Source organism: Arvicola amphibius, chromosome 5 (genome assembly GCF_903992535.2).
Source record: "Arvicola amphibius chromosome 5, mArvAmp1.2, whole genome shotgun sequence".
In the NCBI taxonomy this organism is placed as follows: domain Eukaryota; kingdom Metazoa; phylum Chordata; class Mammalia; order Rodentia; family Cricetidae; genus Arvicola; species Arvicola amphibius.
The window spans coordinates 48,886,090-48,906,527 of NC_052051.1; the positions used below are offsets into that span (position 1 = coordinate 48,886,090).

The 20,438-nt window shown below is 35.6% G+C and overlaps 1 protein-coding gene across 2 annotated transcripts in view; it reads left to right on the plus strand.

Moving 5' to 3' along the window:
* Trpm7 (transient receptor potential cation channel subfamily M member 7) overlaps positions 1-20,438 on the plus strand; it is an 88,766-nt gene that overhangs the window by 39,698 nt on the left and 28,630 nt on the right. For both annotated transcript variants that reach the window (XM_038331606.2, XM_038331607.2), the window contains exons 11-23: positions 104-204; positions 2,080-2,214; positions 3,926-3,979; positions 5,260-5,400; positions 6,417-6,551; positions 7,449-7,729; positions 9,037-9,265; positions 10,028-10,183; positions 10,279-10,422; positions 12,261-12,389; positions 14,475-14,753; positions 15,751-15,925; positions 17,742-17,868. In XM_038331606.2, the coding sequence (XP_038187534.1) occupies positions 104-204; positions 2,080-2,214; positions 3,926-3,979; positions 5,260-5,400; positions 6,417-6,551; positions 7,449-7,729; positions 9,037-9,265; positions 10,028-10,183; positions 10,279-10,422; positions 12,261-12,389; positions 14,475-14,753; positions 15,751-15,925; positions 17,742-17,868 (2,086 nt within the window). The remainder of the gene's footprint in view (positions 1-103; positions 205-2,079; positions 2,215-3,925; positions 3,980-5,259; positions 5,401-6,416; positions 6,552-7,448; positions 7,730-9,036; positions 9,266-10,027; positions 10,184-10,278; positions 10,423-12,260; positions 12,390-14,474; positions 14,754-15,750; positions 15,926-17,741; positions 17,869-20,438) is intronic.

Sequence of the window (20,438 nt, forward strand, 5' to 3'; positions counted from 1 at the left end):
TGGTTGATGCCAGCTGTGTAAATTAAAGGGCTCTCAGGAGAGTTTGTAAATGCTTGCAAATTGATGGAGATATGCTCACCAACTGTTTTCTTTATTCATTTAGGTACTAATGCATCTGCATTTGACCAGCTTATCCTTACACTGGCATGGGACAGAGTCGATATTGCCAAAAATCATGTGTTTGTTTATGGACAGCAGTGGCTGGTAGGTAGATACTCCAAATACATAATATAATTAAATTAACTACAGTGGACACTTAGTAGCTACAGATTTTATATCCATGGATTTCACCAACCACAAAGTGAGTACTATGTAATTAGACTACAGAAATTTCCTTTCTTATTTCATAATCAATATAGTGTTAACATCTGCTCTATTAAACTAAGTATCTTGAGTAATCTAGAGATAGACTATTTGTGTTACCATAGACAGTGTACATCATTTTGTTAAAAGTTGAGCTTCTGTGAAGTTGGTATCAGAAGAGGGTCTTGGAACTAGTCCCCACTGCAGAAAGGAGTGACTGTAAGTATTTATTGGGATTGTGATTTATACTCAGATTTTACCTTTCTGCCCCAAGTATAAATATTAGTGCGGTATATTCTCTTAATAACTTTGTTTTTTTAAATAATATCTAAGGTATTTTAATAATATATAAAAATTCTAAAAGACTTAAAAAGTCTTGGAACTCTAGCTCTGTGTACAGAACCTGCTGTGACCTGCCTTGGTTTTAGTATGGTTCCTATGCAGTCCCTCCCTTTACTCTGCATTCATGATTTAATCTTTCTACTCTTAGGAAATATATTTTTTGATGGTAAATGTATTTTTTATGTCCCCATCCCTTATATATGCAATGCCTGTAAAGTGTCTGGTTAATTAAAGTGTAAATACAATGTGCAGAATAGAACAGAGGATCAAAAGGAAAATAGAGTAAGGTTAGAATGTAAATAATGTATCAATTACATGTGATGGTAGAAAATAATTTTACTTAAAATAGGAATAGCATCCATGATAAATTATAAGCTGTTAATTTAGAAAAATTTACATTCTTGTGAGTTTGACCTTATTTTTTTAGTATAACATCAAAATATTTTCCTTGTCATAAAACTGAGTAGGGAAAAATATTTTTTAAAAAAGCAGGTTTCTGTCTTGAGATTTTATCATGTATAGCAAGTATGTGTGGTTACCAAGTAAAGAACATTAGAGGCCACGCAATAGTGGCACACCTTTAATCCCAGCTCTTAGCAGGTGAATCTCTGAGTTTGAGGCTGGCCAGGTCTGCAGAATGAGTTCCAGGACAGCCAAGGCTATACAGAGAAACCTTGTCTCAAAAACCCAAAGCGGGGAGCATACCATCCTTTAAGTAAGGAAAACAGAAAATGAATTGGAGAGTGATATAAGATACTAGAAGGAAACTGCGTAGTTGTATGGAAAATGTTTGAGGATGAAATCAAAATACATTTAAGTTTTTCCCCTACCTGAGAAAGGGAATTCACTACGTAGACCAGTCTGTCCTTGAACTCACAGAGATCCATCTGCCTCTGCCTCCACCATTGCCCAGCAAGAATCAAAATATTTAAAATAGCAGTGTAAAACAATGATTTCCAGATTAATTTTTGCTACAAAGTTCTTTTTAAATATGCAGTGATGAAGTATTAAAGTAGAGCTGGGATGTAGTGTAGTAGAGTACTTGTCTAGTTTGTAGGACGCCAGCCTGGCTTGCATCCAGTACTGTGTATAATGGAGTGGGTAACACACTTCTCTTAACTCCAGTGCTTTACCCCTGAGCATTTCTTGGCTCTGTTTTCTCAGTTTAATTGGTGATGGACTGTGTTGCTTCTTTCTCCCACCCCACACAACATTTGCTGTCTTACAGATAGAGCATTTATGTAATATTATTTAGGGAATCCTGTGAAATGTAGGTCTTTCTAATCCATTCTCTAAAAATCTTAGGTTACTGTTATGCGTGTTTCTCAATTTGTTTTCACACTATTTGAGAAAATGTAGGTATAAATCATGAGAATTTGTATTTAAGGAGTCAATAGTTGGAACATATAAAATATATTTATTTTGATATTCTAGGTTGGATCCTTAGAACAAGCTATGCTTGATGCTCTTGTAATGGATAGAGTTTCATTTGTAAAACTTCTCATTGAAAATGGAGTGAGCATGCATAAATTCCTTACCATCCCTAGATTGGAAGAACTTTATAACACTGTAAGTCTGACAAAATTCTTTGTTCATTGTTTTATTGTCTTTAAAATGTCATTTTATCTTAAAAATATATACTCCTATTGGTAGTTTTCAGTGTTTTAGTTGTTAAGGGTGGAGAAATACAGCCACTCTTAGTATTGATTCTTATATGACAGTCTGAAGCCACTCTCCAGTTTTAGAAGCCCTTCTCTATTGACATAGCCATATGGGAAAAGTGTTGATATATTAATAACCCATCATTTCTTTTCTTTCTTACCTTTTAAAAGTATAGGATAGACTTCTTATTTAGAGGATGATGTGTTACTTTGGTTTTTTACTCTCTTGTTTATTGGAAAACATACACAATGTTTTTACTTTCTTATTTCTTAAATTTATGGTTGCTGACCTTTTGGTATCTTTCTTTTGGTGTATTTTCCCCATTTTTCTTGTAAAAACTTAATCTTATTTTATTTTATTTTATTTGGTTTTTTGAGACAGGGTTTCTCTGTTGCTTTGGAGCCTGTCCTGGAACTAACTCTTGCAGACCAGGCTGGCCACAAACTCACAGAGATCCGCCTGCCTCTGCCTCCCCAGTGCTGGGATTAAAGGCGTGCACCACCACCGCCTGGCAAACTTAATCGTTTTTTAAATTCATATTTCATAATTTATAATTTCAGAGACGGCAAATACTTTGTGATTTTCTGTGGATCCAATGCAAATTTAATTGAACTTTGCTGTGAGGAATACTAAGCAAAGCCAAGTTTTGTAACTTTTAGAAAACTATATACTAATTCGTCAATTTCTACTACTTTCTTAATTCTTTGGTCATCTCTAATTGACTTCACTGCATTTTAATTTTCTTATCTCTATCTCTTTAATCTCTTGATCAAATTCTTTAGTTTTTATAATAATATACTTTGCTATGTCTTTCTGTAGTTTAGAATTTTTTGGTGACTCTTTTGTGTCTACACCATATAGCTTGATTGTTTTCAGAAATAGACACTGGCAATTTTAAAGTTACGAGACAGGGTCTCACTATGTTGACATGACCTACCTGCAACTCTCAGTTTAGAACAGGCTCAGTTTAGACCTAGAACTCATAAAAGTTGGACTGCTTCTGCCTTAGAGTGCTGGGATTGAAGGCCTGTGTCACTATGCAAGATGGAAGCCACAGTTTTACCCTACCTATCTTTCTCACTTCATCTTTTTATTTGGTACCTCAACCTCAGATAGAGGGTGTTGAGTATATTACCTACCATTTTCTAAACGCACAAACTATTTAGAAAAGCACTGATTTCTTGATATGTTCGCCTGCTTTTTTCTGTCTATTCCTCATTTATTGAAATTTTATTCTGTGCGTAAAGCAGCTCACATATTCCACTGCTTTCAAGAAACCTACTAGACTAGTTAAGGATTATATTTTCCTCCATGGGTTATACATTTCTTTTGAATAGGGTTATAGTTTTATCCACTACTACTATCTAGTATAATTACACTGAACTTTGTGTCCTGTCTCTTGTTAGTTGATGAAAAAATTAATAGGATTACTCATTGTTATATGAAGTTTCTCACTGAAATATAAACCAAATATAAAACAGTAAAAACAAAAATTGATTCTATTAGCAAGGAAGTCCTTAGCATTTGTTCAAGAGGGTCTTTGTAAATACTACAAGTAACAAAAAGGGAGATTGTTTAATTTAGACCAAAGCTAATAGTTTTTTTTTTCCCCCTAAAGAAACAAGGTCCAACTAATCCAATGCTGTTCCATCTCATTCGAGATGTCAAACAGGTAAGAAACTGTCTTTGTTATAGGGAAACTTGACCTTTCAGTCATTTGCACTTTATTTTTGCCCTTAAAATACCTAAGTGCATTTTTAAAATGAGAATAGAAACAACAGCTTTTTGTACTAGGTAAAATAAGAACTATCTTTGTCATAGAAGTAAAGAACTTAGAGCTGCAGAAATGGCTCAGCTGGAATAGCAATGGAGAGATCGCAGATTCTGTTCCCAGAACCCACATGGTGCCTGACAAGTCTGTAACACCAGTTCTTGGGCATCTGCTCCCTTTTTTGTCTTCTGGGCACTAGGTACACATGGTTCACAGACATGCATGCAGGCAAAATACCCATATACATAAATTAAAAAGTTTATAGTAAAGAACTTACTATATCTATACCAAGAAAAAGGAAGCTTGTGATATTCGTCCCAAATTCCTAAGCTTTTGTCAGATAGAACACAATACATTTTTTTTAAAAAAAAGATTTATTTATTTATTATATATACAGTGTTCTGCCAGCATGTATCTCTGCAGGCCAGAAGAGGGCATCAGACCTCACTATGGGTGGTTGTGAGTCACCATGTGGTTGCTGGGAATTTAACTCTGGAAGAGTAGCCAGTGCTCCTAACTGCTGAGCCATCTCTCCAGCCATGGTTGTTTTTTTGGTTGTTGCTTTGTTTTGTTTTGGTTTTGGGTTTTTTTTTTTTTTGTTGTTTCGTTTTGGTTTTGGTTTTTGGTTTTTGTTGTTGTTGTTGTTGTTTTTGTTTTTCGGTTTGTTTGTTTTTGAGACAAAAAGGTTTCTCAGTGGCCCTGGCTATCCTGGAACTATTTCTTGTAGACCAAGCTGGCCTCGAACTCAGAGTTCCGCCTACCTTGGCTTCTCGAGTGCTGGGATTAAAGGTGTTCATCACCACACCTAGCAATAAACTAAACTTAATAAATACAAAATGTCAATTCTATGGCTATTTAATTTATGTAATAAATTGTGATATGTGCTGTATTTAGCTCTCAGAGTTTATAGCCTCTGTGTATGGAATGTTGGGGGGCGTAAAACTGAGCTGTCTTTCTGGGTTAAATCGGACTGATTTAAGTCATACCTGAGACCTCAGAAATGTCAGAACCTCATCATCTTTTATGAGAAAACAGAAACACTCATTATTTCTTCTGTAAAGGGCAACCTAATTTCTTTATAACAAGTAACAGTTCTCAATTTAGCAAATTATGCATATTCCTATGTCTGGCAAGTCAATATTGAATAATATTATACTGTCTATTTAATATTTTGTTTCTAGGGTAATCTTCCTCCAGGATACAAGATCACTCTAATTGATATTGGACTTGTGATTGAATATCTCATGGGAGGAACCTACAGATGCACATACACAAGAAAACGTTTTCGATTAATATATAATAGTCTTGGAGGGAATAACCGGGTATGTATAGTTTTAGTGGTTAAATGTTAAGAATTAGTTATAGAAGCCTGTCGGTGGTAGCACACACCTTTAATCTCGACACTTAATGAGGCAGAGGCAGGCAGATCTCGAAAAACAAACAAAACAACACCACAAAAGAGTAAGTTATAAGAGCTGAGTTTGATGGGGCATATCTGTAATCCTAGCATTTGAGAGGCCGGTACAAGAGGATGGCTGTGAGTTTCAGGCCAACCTGGTTTATATATAGTAAGTTACATGTTAGCCAGTATGCTGGTGAAACCCTGTCTTAAAATAAAACAAACAACAACAACAAAAACAACAACAACCAAAGATTTTAAAGGGATGAAAGTATTTCCAAGGTAGAATGTTTCCCTAGTTTGTATAAGTCAGTCCCTAAATTAGATGCCTCTCCTCATATAAAGGACAGTGTTCATTTCATTAGAATAATGACAGTGACAGTTGCCTTTGAATGTGAGTTTTAGGCTGATGTGGCAGTGCACGCTTTTAATCCTAGCATTCATGCAGCAGAAGCAGGAGGACTTTCGTGAGTTCAGTGTCAACCTGGTCTACAGAGAGTTCCAGGCCAGCCAGGGCTACTTAAACTGTTATAAAACAAAACTTGAGAATCAGAGTAAAAGTAATTAAAATATTTTTTTAAGGTGGTTGGAAGCATGTACATATTTGTAGTATCAGTTCCTTGGGTGGCTGAGCTAGGCTTGACAACGTTAGAGACAGTGCTATCACTGAAAGAAGAGACAACTATAACCAGAGGCTGGATGAGTGCGGTCATCGTGATACACATGTAATCCTCACCCTTTGTGTCCAGAAGCAGGAGCCAAAAGTTCAAGGCCAGTATAGGCTACATAGATAGATTTTTTTCAAAAGAGAAAGGGAGAGAAAATGGTAGTTAAAATCCTAAACCAACTATTTTTATATGTAGACATTTACAAATGTTTATAATTTATTCTGGAATTTTTTTATAACGTGTCAGCTTTTTAAAATATTCTCATTTTCAGAGGTCAGGTCGAAATACCTCTAGCAGCACTCCTCAGTTGCGAAAGAGTCATGAAACTTTTGGCAATAGAGCTGATAAAAAGGAAAAAATGAGACACAATCATTTCATTAAAACAGCCCAACCCTACAGACCAAAGGTATGTTGATTTATTCTTTAACAAAAATAGGTTTGGGCAGGCAGTGGTGGCACATGCCTTTTATCCTAGCACTTTGGAGGCAGAGACAGGTGGATCTCTGAGTTCAAGGCCACTTTGTCTACAGAGCAAGTTCCAGGATAGCCAGGGATACATAGAGAAGCCCTGTCTTAAGCCCTCTGCCTCCCCCAAAAGATTTGTTCATCATATTAAAGATGGAAATATTATCCTTCCTAAATTTTGCTTTTTGCTAATTTGTAATTACTAGGTAAAAACTTTGATTTAGTAAGAATTATCTTTTGGTTTGGAACTTTTATACATTTGACTTTATTTTTCCATGAATAAAATTATTATGAATTAATAATTGTATTGTTTGTCCAGTTTTAGCTATGATAATAACCAGATTTAAAAATTAAGCAACTTCGTTTTTTATTCTAGTATATACAACAAAATTTTATTAAATTTAGATTTTATCAGATAATGGCTCAGATATCATGACCATGTCTCAAACTTTTTGTTGAATTGACATTTTTATAAAGTGAATTATGAATTATAATAAAAATAAAGTTAATGAATTTTACATTATTTTTTACAGGCTGTTTATTTAAAAGTTTCTTTCAGCCATGCAATGGTATCCTAGCACTTGGGGAGGCAGAGCAGGTGGATCTTTGTGAGTTTTAGGCCAGTGTGGTCTACAGAGCAAGTTCCATGACAGCCAAGGCTACACAAAGAAATTCATACGTTGTCATATGGTCTTGTTATTACTGTCACTACTGGTTTAAGATCCTGGAAGTCAGATTCAAGCCTCTTTGTCTAGTAGATAGTCTGTGTTCTGCAGAGTTAAATCTCAGCTCTCATATGGTCTTATTGTGAGTCTTACAGTGTTTATTTCCCTTGAAGATGGATGCAACTATGGAAGAAGGAAAGAAGAAAAGAACCAAAGATGAAATTGTAGATATTGATGATCCAGAAACCAAGCGATTTCCTTATCCTCTTAATGAGTTATTAATCTGGGCTTGCCTTATGAAGAGGCAGGTCATGGCCCGCTTTCTATGGCAGCATGGTGAAGAATCAATGGCTAAAGCATTAGTTGCCTGTAAGATCTATCGTTCAATGGCATATGAAGCAAAGCAGAGTGACCTGGTAGATGATACTTCAGAGGAACTGAAGCAGTATTCCAAGTAAGTGACATGAAAGTGTTTGCCTGCATGCTCAGGTGCTGTGTCTTTAACAGGGATGTGTGTAGGATTGAAGAGGGTATTGAGTTTATTGGTGTAACCAAGACATATATTTTAGGTGCATTATGTAATTTTAAAAATTTGAAAGACGCTTGCTGTTAGATATGTTAAACATTTCAGAAAGCAGGAAAGAAATGGAAGGGATAAATAAGTATAACTAATAGTAATTATGTTAAGAATTCTGTTTGGAATGTAAAATAAGGAATGTGGAGCTGGCGATTTGGATCAGCAGTTAAGAAAACTGGCTACTCTTCCAGAGGACCTGGGTTTAATATCCAGCACCCACATGGTAACTCACAACTTCCTGTAACTCCAGTTCCAGAGGCTCTGATGCCTTCTTCTGACCTTTGTGGACTCTGCACACTGCACACTTGTGGTGTATGTACATAACTCAGGCACACACATACCCATAAAAATTAACTTAAAAGAAATTAAAGAAAACAATAAAGTTCTAGGATAATTTAAGAGTACTTGGTTAAAAGTGTACTTTTTAGACTGGGTGTGTAGATAAACTCAGTAGTATAGTTTCTTTAAATTTTTTTTTTTTTTTAGTTTATGTATATGGGTATTTTGCTTCCATGTTTGTCTTGTGTGCCTAATGCCCAAGGAGTCCTGAAGGGGGGGTGTCATATCCCATGGGACAGAGTTACAGACAAATGTGATTCTCCATTTGGGTGCTGGGAATTGTATATATACCCAGGTCCTCTGTAAGAGCTACGAGTGCTCTTAACTGCTGAGCCATTTCTCCAGCTCTTAATTTTTAAACTATATTTTATTTATTCTTTTGGAGAGGGTAGTAGAATTTTGTTGTTGTTGTTGTTGTTGTTTGAGACAAGGTTTCTTTGTGTAGTTTTAGAAACTGTCCCAGAACTCAGAACTCGCTCTGTAGCTCATGCTGGCCTTGAACTCCCAGAGATCTGCCGGCCCCTAAATCCCAAGTACTTAAGGCTTGCGCCACCAACGCTCAGTGGTAGAGTTTCTAACATGCTTTTTATTTGTTTGTTGAGACAGGATTTCTCTGTAGCTTTGCACCCTGTTCTGGTAGTAGCGCTTATAAACCAGGCTGACCTCAAACTCACAGAGAGCCACTTGCCTCTGCCTCCCGAGTACAGGGATTAGAGGCGTGCGCCACCACTGCCCGGCCTCTAACATGTTTGATTCTCAGCAAAAACAAAACAACCTTACAGCTTCTTTACCTGAGTATACTTTAGTGTTTTTGTTGTTGTTCTTTATTTTGTTTTGTTCTGTAGTGATTTTGGTCAACTCGCAGTTGAATTACTGGAACAATCCTTCAGGCAAGATGAAACCATGGCTATGAAATTACTCACTTATGAACTGAAAAACTGGAGTAATTCAACCTGCCTTAAATTAGCAGTTTCATCAAGACTCAGACCTTTTGTAGCTCACACCTGTACACAGATGTTGTTATCTGATATGTGGATGGGACGGCTCAATATGAGAAAAAATTCCTGGTATAAGGTATTTTAAAAATAACTAGATTTCGATTTAAAGTATATAATGAGATACATACTATATACAAATTAGCCTACACATATAGTAAAATTATTTTCTAGTATAATAGACGACAATTAGAACTTGAGGAAATGAGTGATTATTAATTTGTAGAATTCCAGACCTATCATCTGCAAATTTTATGTATTATTGAGGTATATTGAATACATGTCTCCATGTGCATAGAGTATAATACAGATTAGTGCAGAATATTAAAGTATACAGGACCTAAGGATAAGAATTTGGGTAAAATGGTTAGTCCTTTCAGTTTCGTCTTTATGAGAAATACTACTTTAAACTTCCTTTTTATTTTCTCATACATCTTTTAATATAGTAAAAAAATTAGAGGGCAGAAGATTGTGTAAGAGTGATATGTAAAGTTTTAGAAATAAACTTTGCTTTATGACTGAATAATGAGTCTTCATGCCATAGGAGAGGTCTCAGGTAAAATAACAACAGCACCTTCATAATGTTTTATGTTTTCTCTAAATAAAAATATTTTCTAGCAAATTATGATTTTATTTAGAGGACCGTTCTGTACTGATTATTCAACCTGTGCTGACACTACCATAGTACTAAGATGATACAGTATGTAAAGAAAAATGAATTTTTAATTTTTCCTACAGTTTTGGGGTAAAATTGACAGCACTCAAAAGATAATTCATGTGTAACTTACTGTTTTATTCTCAAAGGTTTTAAAATGGAAACTTTTATGTCTCAAAATTCTAGGTCATATTAAGCATTTTAGTTCCACCTGCTATATTAATGCTAGAGTATAAAACCAAGGCTGAAATGTCCCATATCCCACAATCTCAAGATGCTCATCAGATGACTATGGAGGACAGTGAAAATAATTTTCACAACATAACAGAAGAGATACCCATGGTAAGGATGGAGGACCTCAGAGCAGAGAAATATATATATATATATATATGTTTGTTATGAGTAAATAGAAACCAAATATATATTTTTAATTTTAGGAAGTATTTAAAGAAGTAAGGATTTTGGACAGCAGTGAAGGAAAGAATGAAATGGAGATGCATATTAAATCAAAAAAGCTTCCAATCACTCGAAAGTTTTATGCCTTTTATCATGCACCAATTGTAAAGTTCTGGTTTAACACGGTATGTTTTTGAATCGTTATGTTCATGGTTTGGTTTGGTGGGGTTTGTTTTTTAGTTCTGAAAAGCATAGGTTTTTTTGTTGTTGTTTTTGTTTGTTTGGTTTTTTTTTTGGTGGGGGGGGGGTCCGAGATAGGGTTTCTTTGTGTAGCTCTGACTGTCCTGGAACTCAATCTTTAGACCAGATCTGGCCTCGAACTCAGATATATCCACCTTTCTCCCAAGTGCTGCAATTAAAGGCATGCACCACAAAAGATGCTTCTTAGAGAATTTTTAATCTGGAATTCATATTAATTTTCATATAATTTAGATAATTGAAAATGCATTTCTTATTAAAAGAGCATTACATTGGCATACTTCATCCAAGCTAGTGATGTCTAGAATAATAAGCACTAACAAATTTTAGTTCTTATTAGAACTAAAATTTTATTAAATAATGTAATAAGCATATGCCTTTCTAAAAGGTAACAAATATAAGCCAGTTGTGGTGGCACATGCCTTTAATCCCAGCAGGTGGATCCCTGGGAATTCAAGGCCAGCCTGCTCTACATAGAGAATTTCAGTACAGTCTTCAAAAGGCAAACAAACAGAAGGTAACAAATAAAAATTTATATTAATATTAAAGTTGTGAATATAGCCCAATAGTAGGAGTATATCCTTAGCATGTGTGGGATCCTACATTTAATCCCCAGTACTTGATGGAGGTAGGGAAAATCTAAAATAATGCTGACAGCTGGCAACATGACTTTAAAGGTAGGAGAGAACCAAATCTACAGTGATGTCTTCTAATTTCCACATGTGTGCTCTCTCTTTCTCTGTTTCTCTCCCCCCCCCACACACACGCCATAAGCATCAAACACAATCATAATAAACAAAAACAAAAGTAATGCTAAAAGGTCAACTGAAAATGATAAATTTGTAATTTGTGTTTTATGGTTGTGCATTCAGAAATGTTCATAAATAAGTCTGCTGCTTTAAAATGGAAGGAAGGAAGAGGGTAATGCAGACTTTATTTACAATGACCATTGCTATAGTCGTGTGCTCCATTGTTCTGCATTGGCCCTTCTCTTAATCTGTGGGGAAATTTTAGTGACAAAAAGCATAAATTCCTAAAAGTATGTATCTATATGTTGAAATGTAGTTTTTACTCATTGTTGGTTCTCTAGAACATCTAGTTGGATGTCTTTTGGGGGGCATCTTCTAGGGAAGAACACATTTGTCTGAGAAGATAATTTTGGTTTATTTGAAACAGAGCTTCATGCAGTCAGACTGATCTTGAACTGGATATGTAAGCAAGGCTGGCCTTGAACTCTTGATCCTCTTGCCTCTACCTCACAAGTGCCTACTTAGAAATTTCTGATGCTTGTTTATGGTGACATGTGCCACCATACCTCCCCTCCCAGGAAAACAAAGTGATGGTGTTTGTTCACTTTCATCAGTACTAGACAGTTGCCAGAGTTGACAGATGGTTTTGTGTTATGACGAATGTTTTATAGTTCATTGCTTTTTCACTCATACTCATGCTTTATTATCCTGAGATTAATTTATTACATTTCTTTTTATGAAAATTTCTTGTTCCTTCTAGATGCAGATAATGCAAACCTCTATTATCCGATCCCCTAATTCTGTCCCACTTATGGAATTAATGAGGATTGCTAACATTTGCATTCATTTTAGTGGCTGCTTAAAACAGCCAGCCCATGTTGCCACATGAATATTTGTCTTTATAGTTCCCTAGTCTACCATTACTCAAATTAGATTTTGTGTATACAGAAATATGTCCATAATGTTTTGTTTTATAATTAATTTTATTCATATAACTTTTATTTCTTTTTTATTAGTTGGCATACTTAGGATTTCTGATGCTTTATACATTTGTAGTTCTTGTACAAATGGAACAGTTACCTTCAGTTCAAGAATGGATTGTTATCGCTTATATTTTTACCTATGCTATTGAGAAAGTCCGTGAGGTATGTCTAGTTTTTCTTTCCAGTAACTTTATGTATGTATGTATGTGTGTATGTATGTATGTATGTATGCATGCATGCAGGATTCTTTAATTTTATTGTGGTTATGGGTATGTTCTTGTAATTTCAGTGGTACATGGAAGTCTAGAGCTTGTTTATTTTGCCATTCTGAAAACCATGATCTTTAAAAAAATGCTTAAGCAGGGCAGTGTTGGCACACACCTTTAATCCCAGCACTCTGGGATTAAGGCTAGTCTGTTTTACAGAGCAAGTTCCAGGACAGCCAGGGCTACACAGAGAAACCCTCTCTCAGGAAAACAAAACAAAATGGTTATTAGTAACTTATGTTCACTTTGCTACAATTAACAAATATAATAATTTTTCTCAAAACGTAGATTTTATTTTTATCTTACTTCCTCAAGTTTCACATGATCGCTGACATTCTTCAGAAGTAATGAATGTGCATGGTGGTAGTCAGGTAAATTAAAGGTAGGTTTCCATTTAGCACTCAGACTGTATACCCCCTGGAGTGCCTGCATTGCCCCAGTCACCAGTAGGATTTATTTGTGTCTCTTACTTTTCTACTTTAAAATTGGCAATTTTATAACACCATAATTTTGAGAAGGGAAAAAAAAGTTTTCTTTCCTTAAAAACAAAAACAAAAAAAATCTTAGGATGCGGAATGGGGAATAAACAGCTATAATCCCAGCATTGGGAGCAGGCTCAATGGTTTAGGAGTTCAGGGTCATCTTCTGCTGTACAGTGAATTTGAGTACCTGTCTGGGCTGCTTGAAACCCTCTTTCAAAAATAAAATAAACATTTAGTTTATTTAGTTTGTTTTTGTTTTTTTGAGACTGGGCTTCTCTGTGTAACTTTGGAGCCTGTCCTGGAACTCTCTTTAGACCAGGCTGGATTCAAACTCAGAGTTCTACCTTCCTTTGTCTCCCGAGTGCTGGGATTAAAGTCATGTGCTGCCACCACCCAGGTATTTATTTCATTTTGTGTTTATGAATGTTTTAACTGTGCTTGTGTGTGTATCCATGTGTGTGTCTGGTGCCAACTGAAGCCAGAAAAGGGCATCAGATCTAGATGAGCTATGAGCTGCTATGTAGGTGCTAACAATCAAATCTAGGTCCTCTGGAAGAGTAACTAGTGTTCTTCACTGAACCATCTCTCCAGCCTAAAAGACTCTTTTGTGTTGTGTTTTGTTTGCGTATATGAATATGTACTATGTGCATGCCTGAGTATTTTTTATTTAAACTAGTTGCTGTATACTTGTGAATAGTCTTCTAGAAGTAATTAGGCATAGTATTTCCCTCCTATTTGCTACTGCAGGAGCTTATTAAAATACCTAATGACGATAGTCCATGTGTTTTTGAAATCTATTGTCAGCATGGCTGAAATTAATTTGTTTAATGGTAAGGAATTCATAGCATTGTTGCATGTATTTGTGAGAATGGCACTAATTGTATCTGCCTTTCGTGGGAAGGGAAATTGCTTGAGAGAGGAAAGCAAAAGCAGGCATTTCTATTGGGAAACACTTTTATTTTGTAGCTTTGAATATATTACTCAAAAGGTAATGCTTTTAATTACTTGAGTAGTAGATTTTTTAATAAGTTAGATATTTACAACTACTTCAATCATTGAATTATTTACTTTCTGCAAATAAGGCAGTTTTGGAATGTATTGCCAATATAGGCAAATACTGTTTTGATTTGAAATAAAACATTTCAGAAGCATTTCTCATTCCAGCTTCCTACTTACATCAACTTGCTGAGCAAGTAATTTATAAGAAGTCTGTTTCTGTTTGTGTGGTTTTGGGTTTTGTGACAGGCTCTCACTATATAGTTCTGCCTGTCTCTGCCTTCTATGTTCTGGGATTAAATGGTTTTGTCACCATGCCTGCCCCCATAAGGAATCTTTTATCTATTATTTTTTTATTTTATTATTAAATTTTATTATTAAAAGATCTCAGATACCTTGAAACTAAAATATAGCTAAAATTCTTCTGTGGTGTTATAGTTGGATTCTATATATGTTTTAATTGAAAGGATTTGATTCACCTTTTGTCCTTGTTAAACCTTTAGGTCTTTATGTCTGAAGCTGGGAAAATCAGCCAGAAGATCAAAGTGTGGTTTAGTGACTACTTCAATGTCAGTGACACAATTGCCATAATTTCTTTCTTCATTGGATTTGGACTAAGATTTGGAGCAAAATGGAACTTTATGAATGCATATGATAATCATGTTTTTGTGGCTGGAAGATTAATTTACTGTCTTAATATAATATTTTGGTATGTGCGTTTGCTAGATTTTCTAGCTGTAAATCAACAAGCAGGACCTTATGTAATGATGATTGGAAAAATGGTAAGTTGAAATGTCTGCTGAAATGCATGAATTGTTTCTTTAAAATTATAAAAATATTTTAATATAGCTTTACCTGGACCCACAAATATCTGTTAGTTAGGTTTGTTTGCTTCATACTCTTAATCTGCCATTCCTTAAGGATATTCATCAATGTGTGTGTTAATGTGGAGTGTGTTTGTGTGTGTGTGTCTGAGGGTGTTTATGTACATATGTGGTGGATAGAAGATGACATTGGTTGTTTTCTATTACCCTTCATCTTATTCCCTGTGATAGGGTGTCTCGTTGACATTAACCTTTTCTACTTCCCTTCTTTCTTCTCTTCTTTTTCTCCCTCACTTCACTCTCTTCTTTACATCCTTATCCCTTCCTCCTTTTCTACTTTTTTGCTCCTGTCATTTTTCTTTAATTTTGAGATCATATCGAGCTATAAAAAAATAATAATCTGTTAGCTTTTATCTTGCTTCCTCCAAAGGTTGCATCTCCATTCTTTCCCTTTAAACTTCTTGACCTCTTTCTTATCTGTGCTGTACTCACAAGGGTCTTTACATTTCTTTATATTGAAGATTTGCATTGTGGTATATGTCTCTAGCCCCAAGTTCTGTGACGTGAGCAAAATACAGATATATGAGGCAAAGTGGGGGGAAGTCTGCACTTCATTGTTAGTTGACAAGCTTTAAGAGTTACATTTACTGAAATTGTCTCCAAATTTACACATGTAACTATAGTTTTTGATATGTTTATTAGATAGGCTATATTTTTAACTACTGATAGTTTATTATAGCGCCTGTGATTTGCTTAGCTTCACTATTCATTTTTAAATACAAGGTTTATGTAGTGATAACATTTTTATGAATGCTATTATCAGCAGTAAATGGAAGCTCAAATATTCTACTATCTCTTATAACATTAGAAATGCCTTTTAGGATGAAAATTTGTTACAGGACTTAAATTCTCTTGTGTCTTAATAGTATCCCCTCCTCCTTTTTTTTTAAAACAGGTCGCCAATATGTTCTACATTGTAGTGATAATGGCTCTTGTATTACTTAGTTTTGGTGTTCCCAGAAAGGCAATACTTTATCCTCACGAAGAACCATCTTGGTCTCTTGCTAAAGATATAGTTTTTCATCCATACTGGATGATTTTTGGTGAAGTGTATGCATATGAAATTGATGGTAAGAATTTAATGTTTATAAGATCATCTTTTGGTTATCTTGTAAAGTTAGACTTACATTCTAAATTATTGTTTGCTTTCCAGTCAAACTTAAATGTCCTGCACAATGCACTAACCACAGAAAAAAACAAAATGTGTAATAAAAGTCTGTCCTAAATTCTTATCGCTTGGAAAGATACCTCTCAGATAATGGATGAGGGTACCATTATTAGCCTAGACAAAGCCAGGGAGGTCACTGACAGAAGTAATGGTCCTATGTGAAAACTGAAAAGCTTACATGATGACTACCTTTTAAGGCGATAACTGATTTGTTTCAAGCTTATATCAAAATTTTGAAAACCTGAATAAACTGATAAATGAAGTAACTTTCTCTGTTCAACCCAATCTTAGTTAAAAAGCATTACGACTGTTGCCCATTTCTATGAGGTAAATTTTTAGTTTGACTGATTGGCAGCAACTTTCAGGGGTGTACTGACCTCTGCATCTGAGTTGTAGAGTACACTGAATGTGTTCTCTCTCTTCCTCTTCCTTGCCCCACACTTGAATCTCTCATACACAACCCTAGTGGCTAAAATCGTGATGTTTTATATACCTGTCAATTTTTATTTAATGGCTTCTCATTCAGTGTCATTTTTCAGGGTTTTGTTGCCTGCTATTTTTCTAATGGTGTCTTTTTATATGAATATTATAAAACATAGACGTCCTGGGCAAAGTGTCACACACCTTTAATCCCAACACTTGGGATGCAGAGACAGGAGGATGTCTGTGATTTTAAGGCAAGCCTCGTCTACATAGTATAATCAGAACTTCAATGATATATACATTTTAAGATAGTGACTAGATACTAGCTGTAAATGTACTATAATTATTTAGAATTGTTTCTCATTCATAATGGTTTTCATCCCTTCTCTACCCAAGTAAATCTTGTGCTATTCCTTGTAATTGTGGTGGATATTAAAACTATGCCCTACCTTGCTTGTCCTAGCTTCAAAAGTATTTCATGTATGGATAATAGAAACAAGGAATTCAAATCTAGTCATTTTAAAATATATATTTATAAGCCATGCGGTGGTGGCACACATCTTTAATGCCAGCACTCAAGAGGTAGGGGCAGGTGGATTTCTGTGAGTTTGAGGCTAGCCTGGTTTACAGAGTTGAGTTCCAGGACAGCCCTAGAGAAAACCCTGCCTCGGAAAACAGAACAAAATTTTAAAATACACATATTTATTTTTGATTATATTTTGCTTGTCTGTGTGTGGGTATATGCACCTAAGTGCAGGTGCCTGTGAAAGCCAGAAGCATGGGATCTATCTGAAGCTTCAGGTGGTTCTGACTCACCCAACTTATGTGTTGTACTGAACTCTGATCCTCACTTTTAATCATTTAGCTATCTCTCCAGACCCCAAATCTAGTAATTTATATTTAAAATACATTTTAGTACTCTTTGGAGACATAATGAAGTCTATAACTTAGTTTACTGTGAATCTGTCATGTTCTTTTTAAGTTCAGATATTTTTCTTATATAAATGTTGTATTTCACTGTATCCAGGGGTTTTATCTGTGTTTACCCTCAGTCTAAACCTGTCTTTAGATAGATGACCATGTACTAACCCTTGCTTATATACAGTGCAGTAGTATGGCAGGACCGAAGGCCCACAGCCCTCATGTTGGAGTCCTTGTAAAGCAGGCTCCAGTGCGGCCTGTCAGAGGTCCTTGTCTTTTTAAGAAGATTTGCAGATGCTCAAATTTTTCTGTTGAGACAAAGAACCTGAAAGACTGAACTATTACGTTTAAAATTCTTTTCTTTCTTCCCAAAGTGTGTGCAAACGATTCCACTGTCAAGGAAATCTGTGGTCCTGGCACATGGCTGACTCCATTTCTTCAGGCAGTCTACCTCTTTGTACAGTATATCATTATGGTTAATCTTCTTATCGCATTTTTCAAGTAAGAATTTTATTTACTTTATTTATTTTATACACAGTTCTCATTTTGAATGAGGTACTGAGTTTTAAAATCTAAATTTTATTGAGACTTAAAGTATTAAAATATTTTGGAAAAATAAGACTTGATTTTTCAAATCAGAGGAATTCTAAATGTTAGGTTTTATTATTTTCAACATAAAATCCATGTGTATATTTGTATTTTATATCTGTAGTGTGAAACGGCGGGGCTGCGTCCCGCCACCCGCCGCCGGCTAGCTTTACACCCGAAATAATTACACGGAAACTGTATTCTTTTAAATACTGCCTGGCCCATAGTTTCAGCCTCTTATTGGTTAATTCTCTCATCTTCCTTTAACCCATATTTAATAATCTGCGTAGCACCACGAAGTGCGGCTTACCAGGAGAGATCTTAACCTGCGTCCATCTCGGAGAGGAGCAGCATGGAGACTCACCACGCGACTCCCTGAAGCGTCTCCCCCACTCTACTTCCTTGTTCCCACAATTCTGTTCTGTCTACTCCACCTACCTAATTTTCTGTTCTCTTAAAGGGCCAAGGCAGTTTTCTTTATTAATTAACCAATGAAAGAAATATAGACAGATAACTCTCCTCCATCATTTCCCCTTTTTCTGTTTAAACAAAAAAGAAAGGCTTCAACTTTAACATAGCAAAATTACATATAACAAAACAGTTATCAAGCAAGAATTACAGTTACAATATTTAAATCTATTTTATCTTTTATCATAACTAAGGAAAGCTATAACTATTTATTCTTCAACTCCATCAAAGACTCCAGAAGGATATAATGCTACCTAAGTAAACAAGAAATAAGTAACTTATAAAACTCTAGAAATGAGAGACAACTCGCTGCCTGGACAGTCACCCAAAGTTCCTCTGTACCGTTGGGGCATCCATCTTCGGGCTTCAGGCCCACAGTATCCAGCAGACATTTCCACGAAGCAGAAAAATTCCAAAGACAGTTCAGTCACTTTCTGCTGTGTCCTGCAGAACGTCTCGCAGACTCTTTCACGAATCAGGAACCCCGAGAGACCATCTCACCTTTAGGCAAGTTCAGCAGTCCTCTCTCTGCGGGTTCTTTGTGTCCAGTTTATGGAACAGTCCAGCCAAGAGCAGTTTCTTGCCCAAATGGCTAACAAACTCCATAAGTAGCCTCTTCGATGCCCATCTTCCTCTTGAAGTAGATTGGTGCTGCCAGGAGCAGACGTGTCTCATTGTCATGAAAAACCCTAAGTTATTAAAACATTAAATGCCATATTCTGCAGTCTTTGAAAGATATGAAGAATGTCTATCTAACTGAAATATATCTCTACATATCTAGAAAATCTAATTAACATGACTATAAGCTTGACTATTATCAATGATTATCCATTAACAACCTATATTTCCTAATTATACATTACATTCTTTAAAATGAACTACAATCACAATAGCTTAATCAAGATCAGAAATACATATACATATAACAAATTGACCTTAAAATCCATACCATTGCAAATTATTCATCTCTATATCATATCTATATCATATCCCCCTTTAAATGTAAAAGAACATTTATAAGCAATATTTGGGAAAATGGGCGCAGTTTTTTCTCTCCAAACTGCTTCCTGCTGAATGGGGGCGCTGTTATTTAGGTCTTTCATGGTGTAACCTGTGTGCTAGGTTCCTCTCAGTTGGCAGTTGAGTGAAGTAATTTTTTGAAGATGTTCACAGCAACCTTTCAGGAGGGCGTGGTCTATCATACCATATTGGGATAGAAGCAATCCACAGAGTCTCGTCCTCTGTGAAAACAAAAGAAGAAACTCTTTTCCAAAGCATCATGTTCTTAGATCCAAATCCTGAAGTCATACCGTTAAGATGTCCATTCTGGTCTAGCCTGGCAGCCCATATAATGAAATGTCTCTCTGTACTTAGCTCCTTTACAGTCAAAAAAATCAAAGAAAACACAACAAAATACATAATCCAGATTCTCTGTGAATTTTCCATTTTTACGTGGCTTATTTTTACTCTATCACTTTACTTCTTTTAATCTATAACTATCTGTACTCTGTCTCTTTAAAGACTTTAACCTTTTTTTTTAAGGCATTAACTTTATTCTCTATATTTTCTTTTTCTCTCTTTTAAGCCTACGTGAGCCATTTAAAGGCCTTCTATGTCTGAATCTTTTCTATTGTGAATCTGTAATTTTTTACTATCCAGGAGCATTTCTTAAAAGGTTAACCACTTCTTAAAATCTTAAGTTGCGCCAGGGGTAATACGGTACTGCCTGTTTACAGCCAAGTCTAAACCTTAACTGCGCTGTTATCATGGTAATTGCGATAGTTCCTGCCTGAGGTCAGCACAGTTCAGCATGGCGGAGCAGAGCCAAAGCCGCTCCTGCCTCAGTCATTTGGTGCCCCTGAGCAGCACACAGTTTCAGGCACACAGCAGTCCACATTGGAGCCGCACTCAGCAGTTTAATTTTGATACTGAGCGTGCAGCACAGAAACTCTTTTAATCCAAGTTACAGCCAAATCAGATGCGCAGAGCACTGCGCAGACTGAAAACACCTCTCT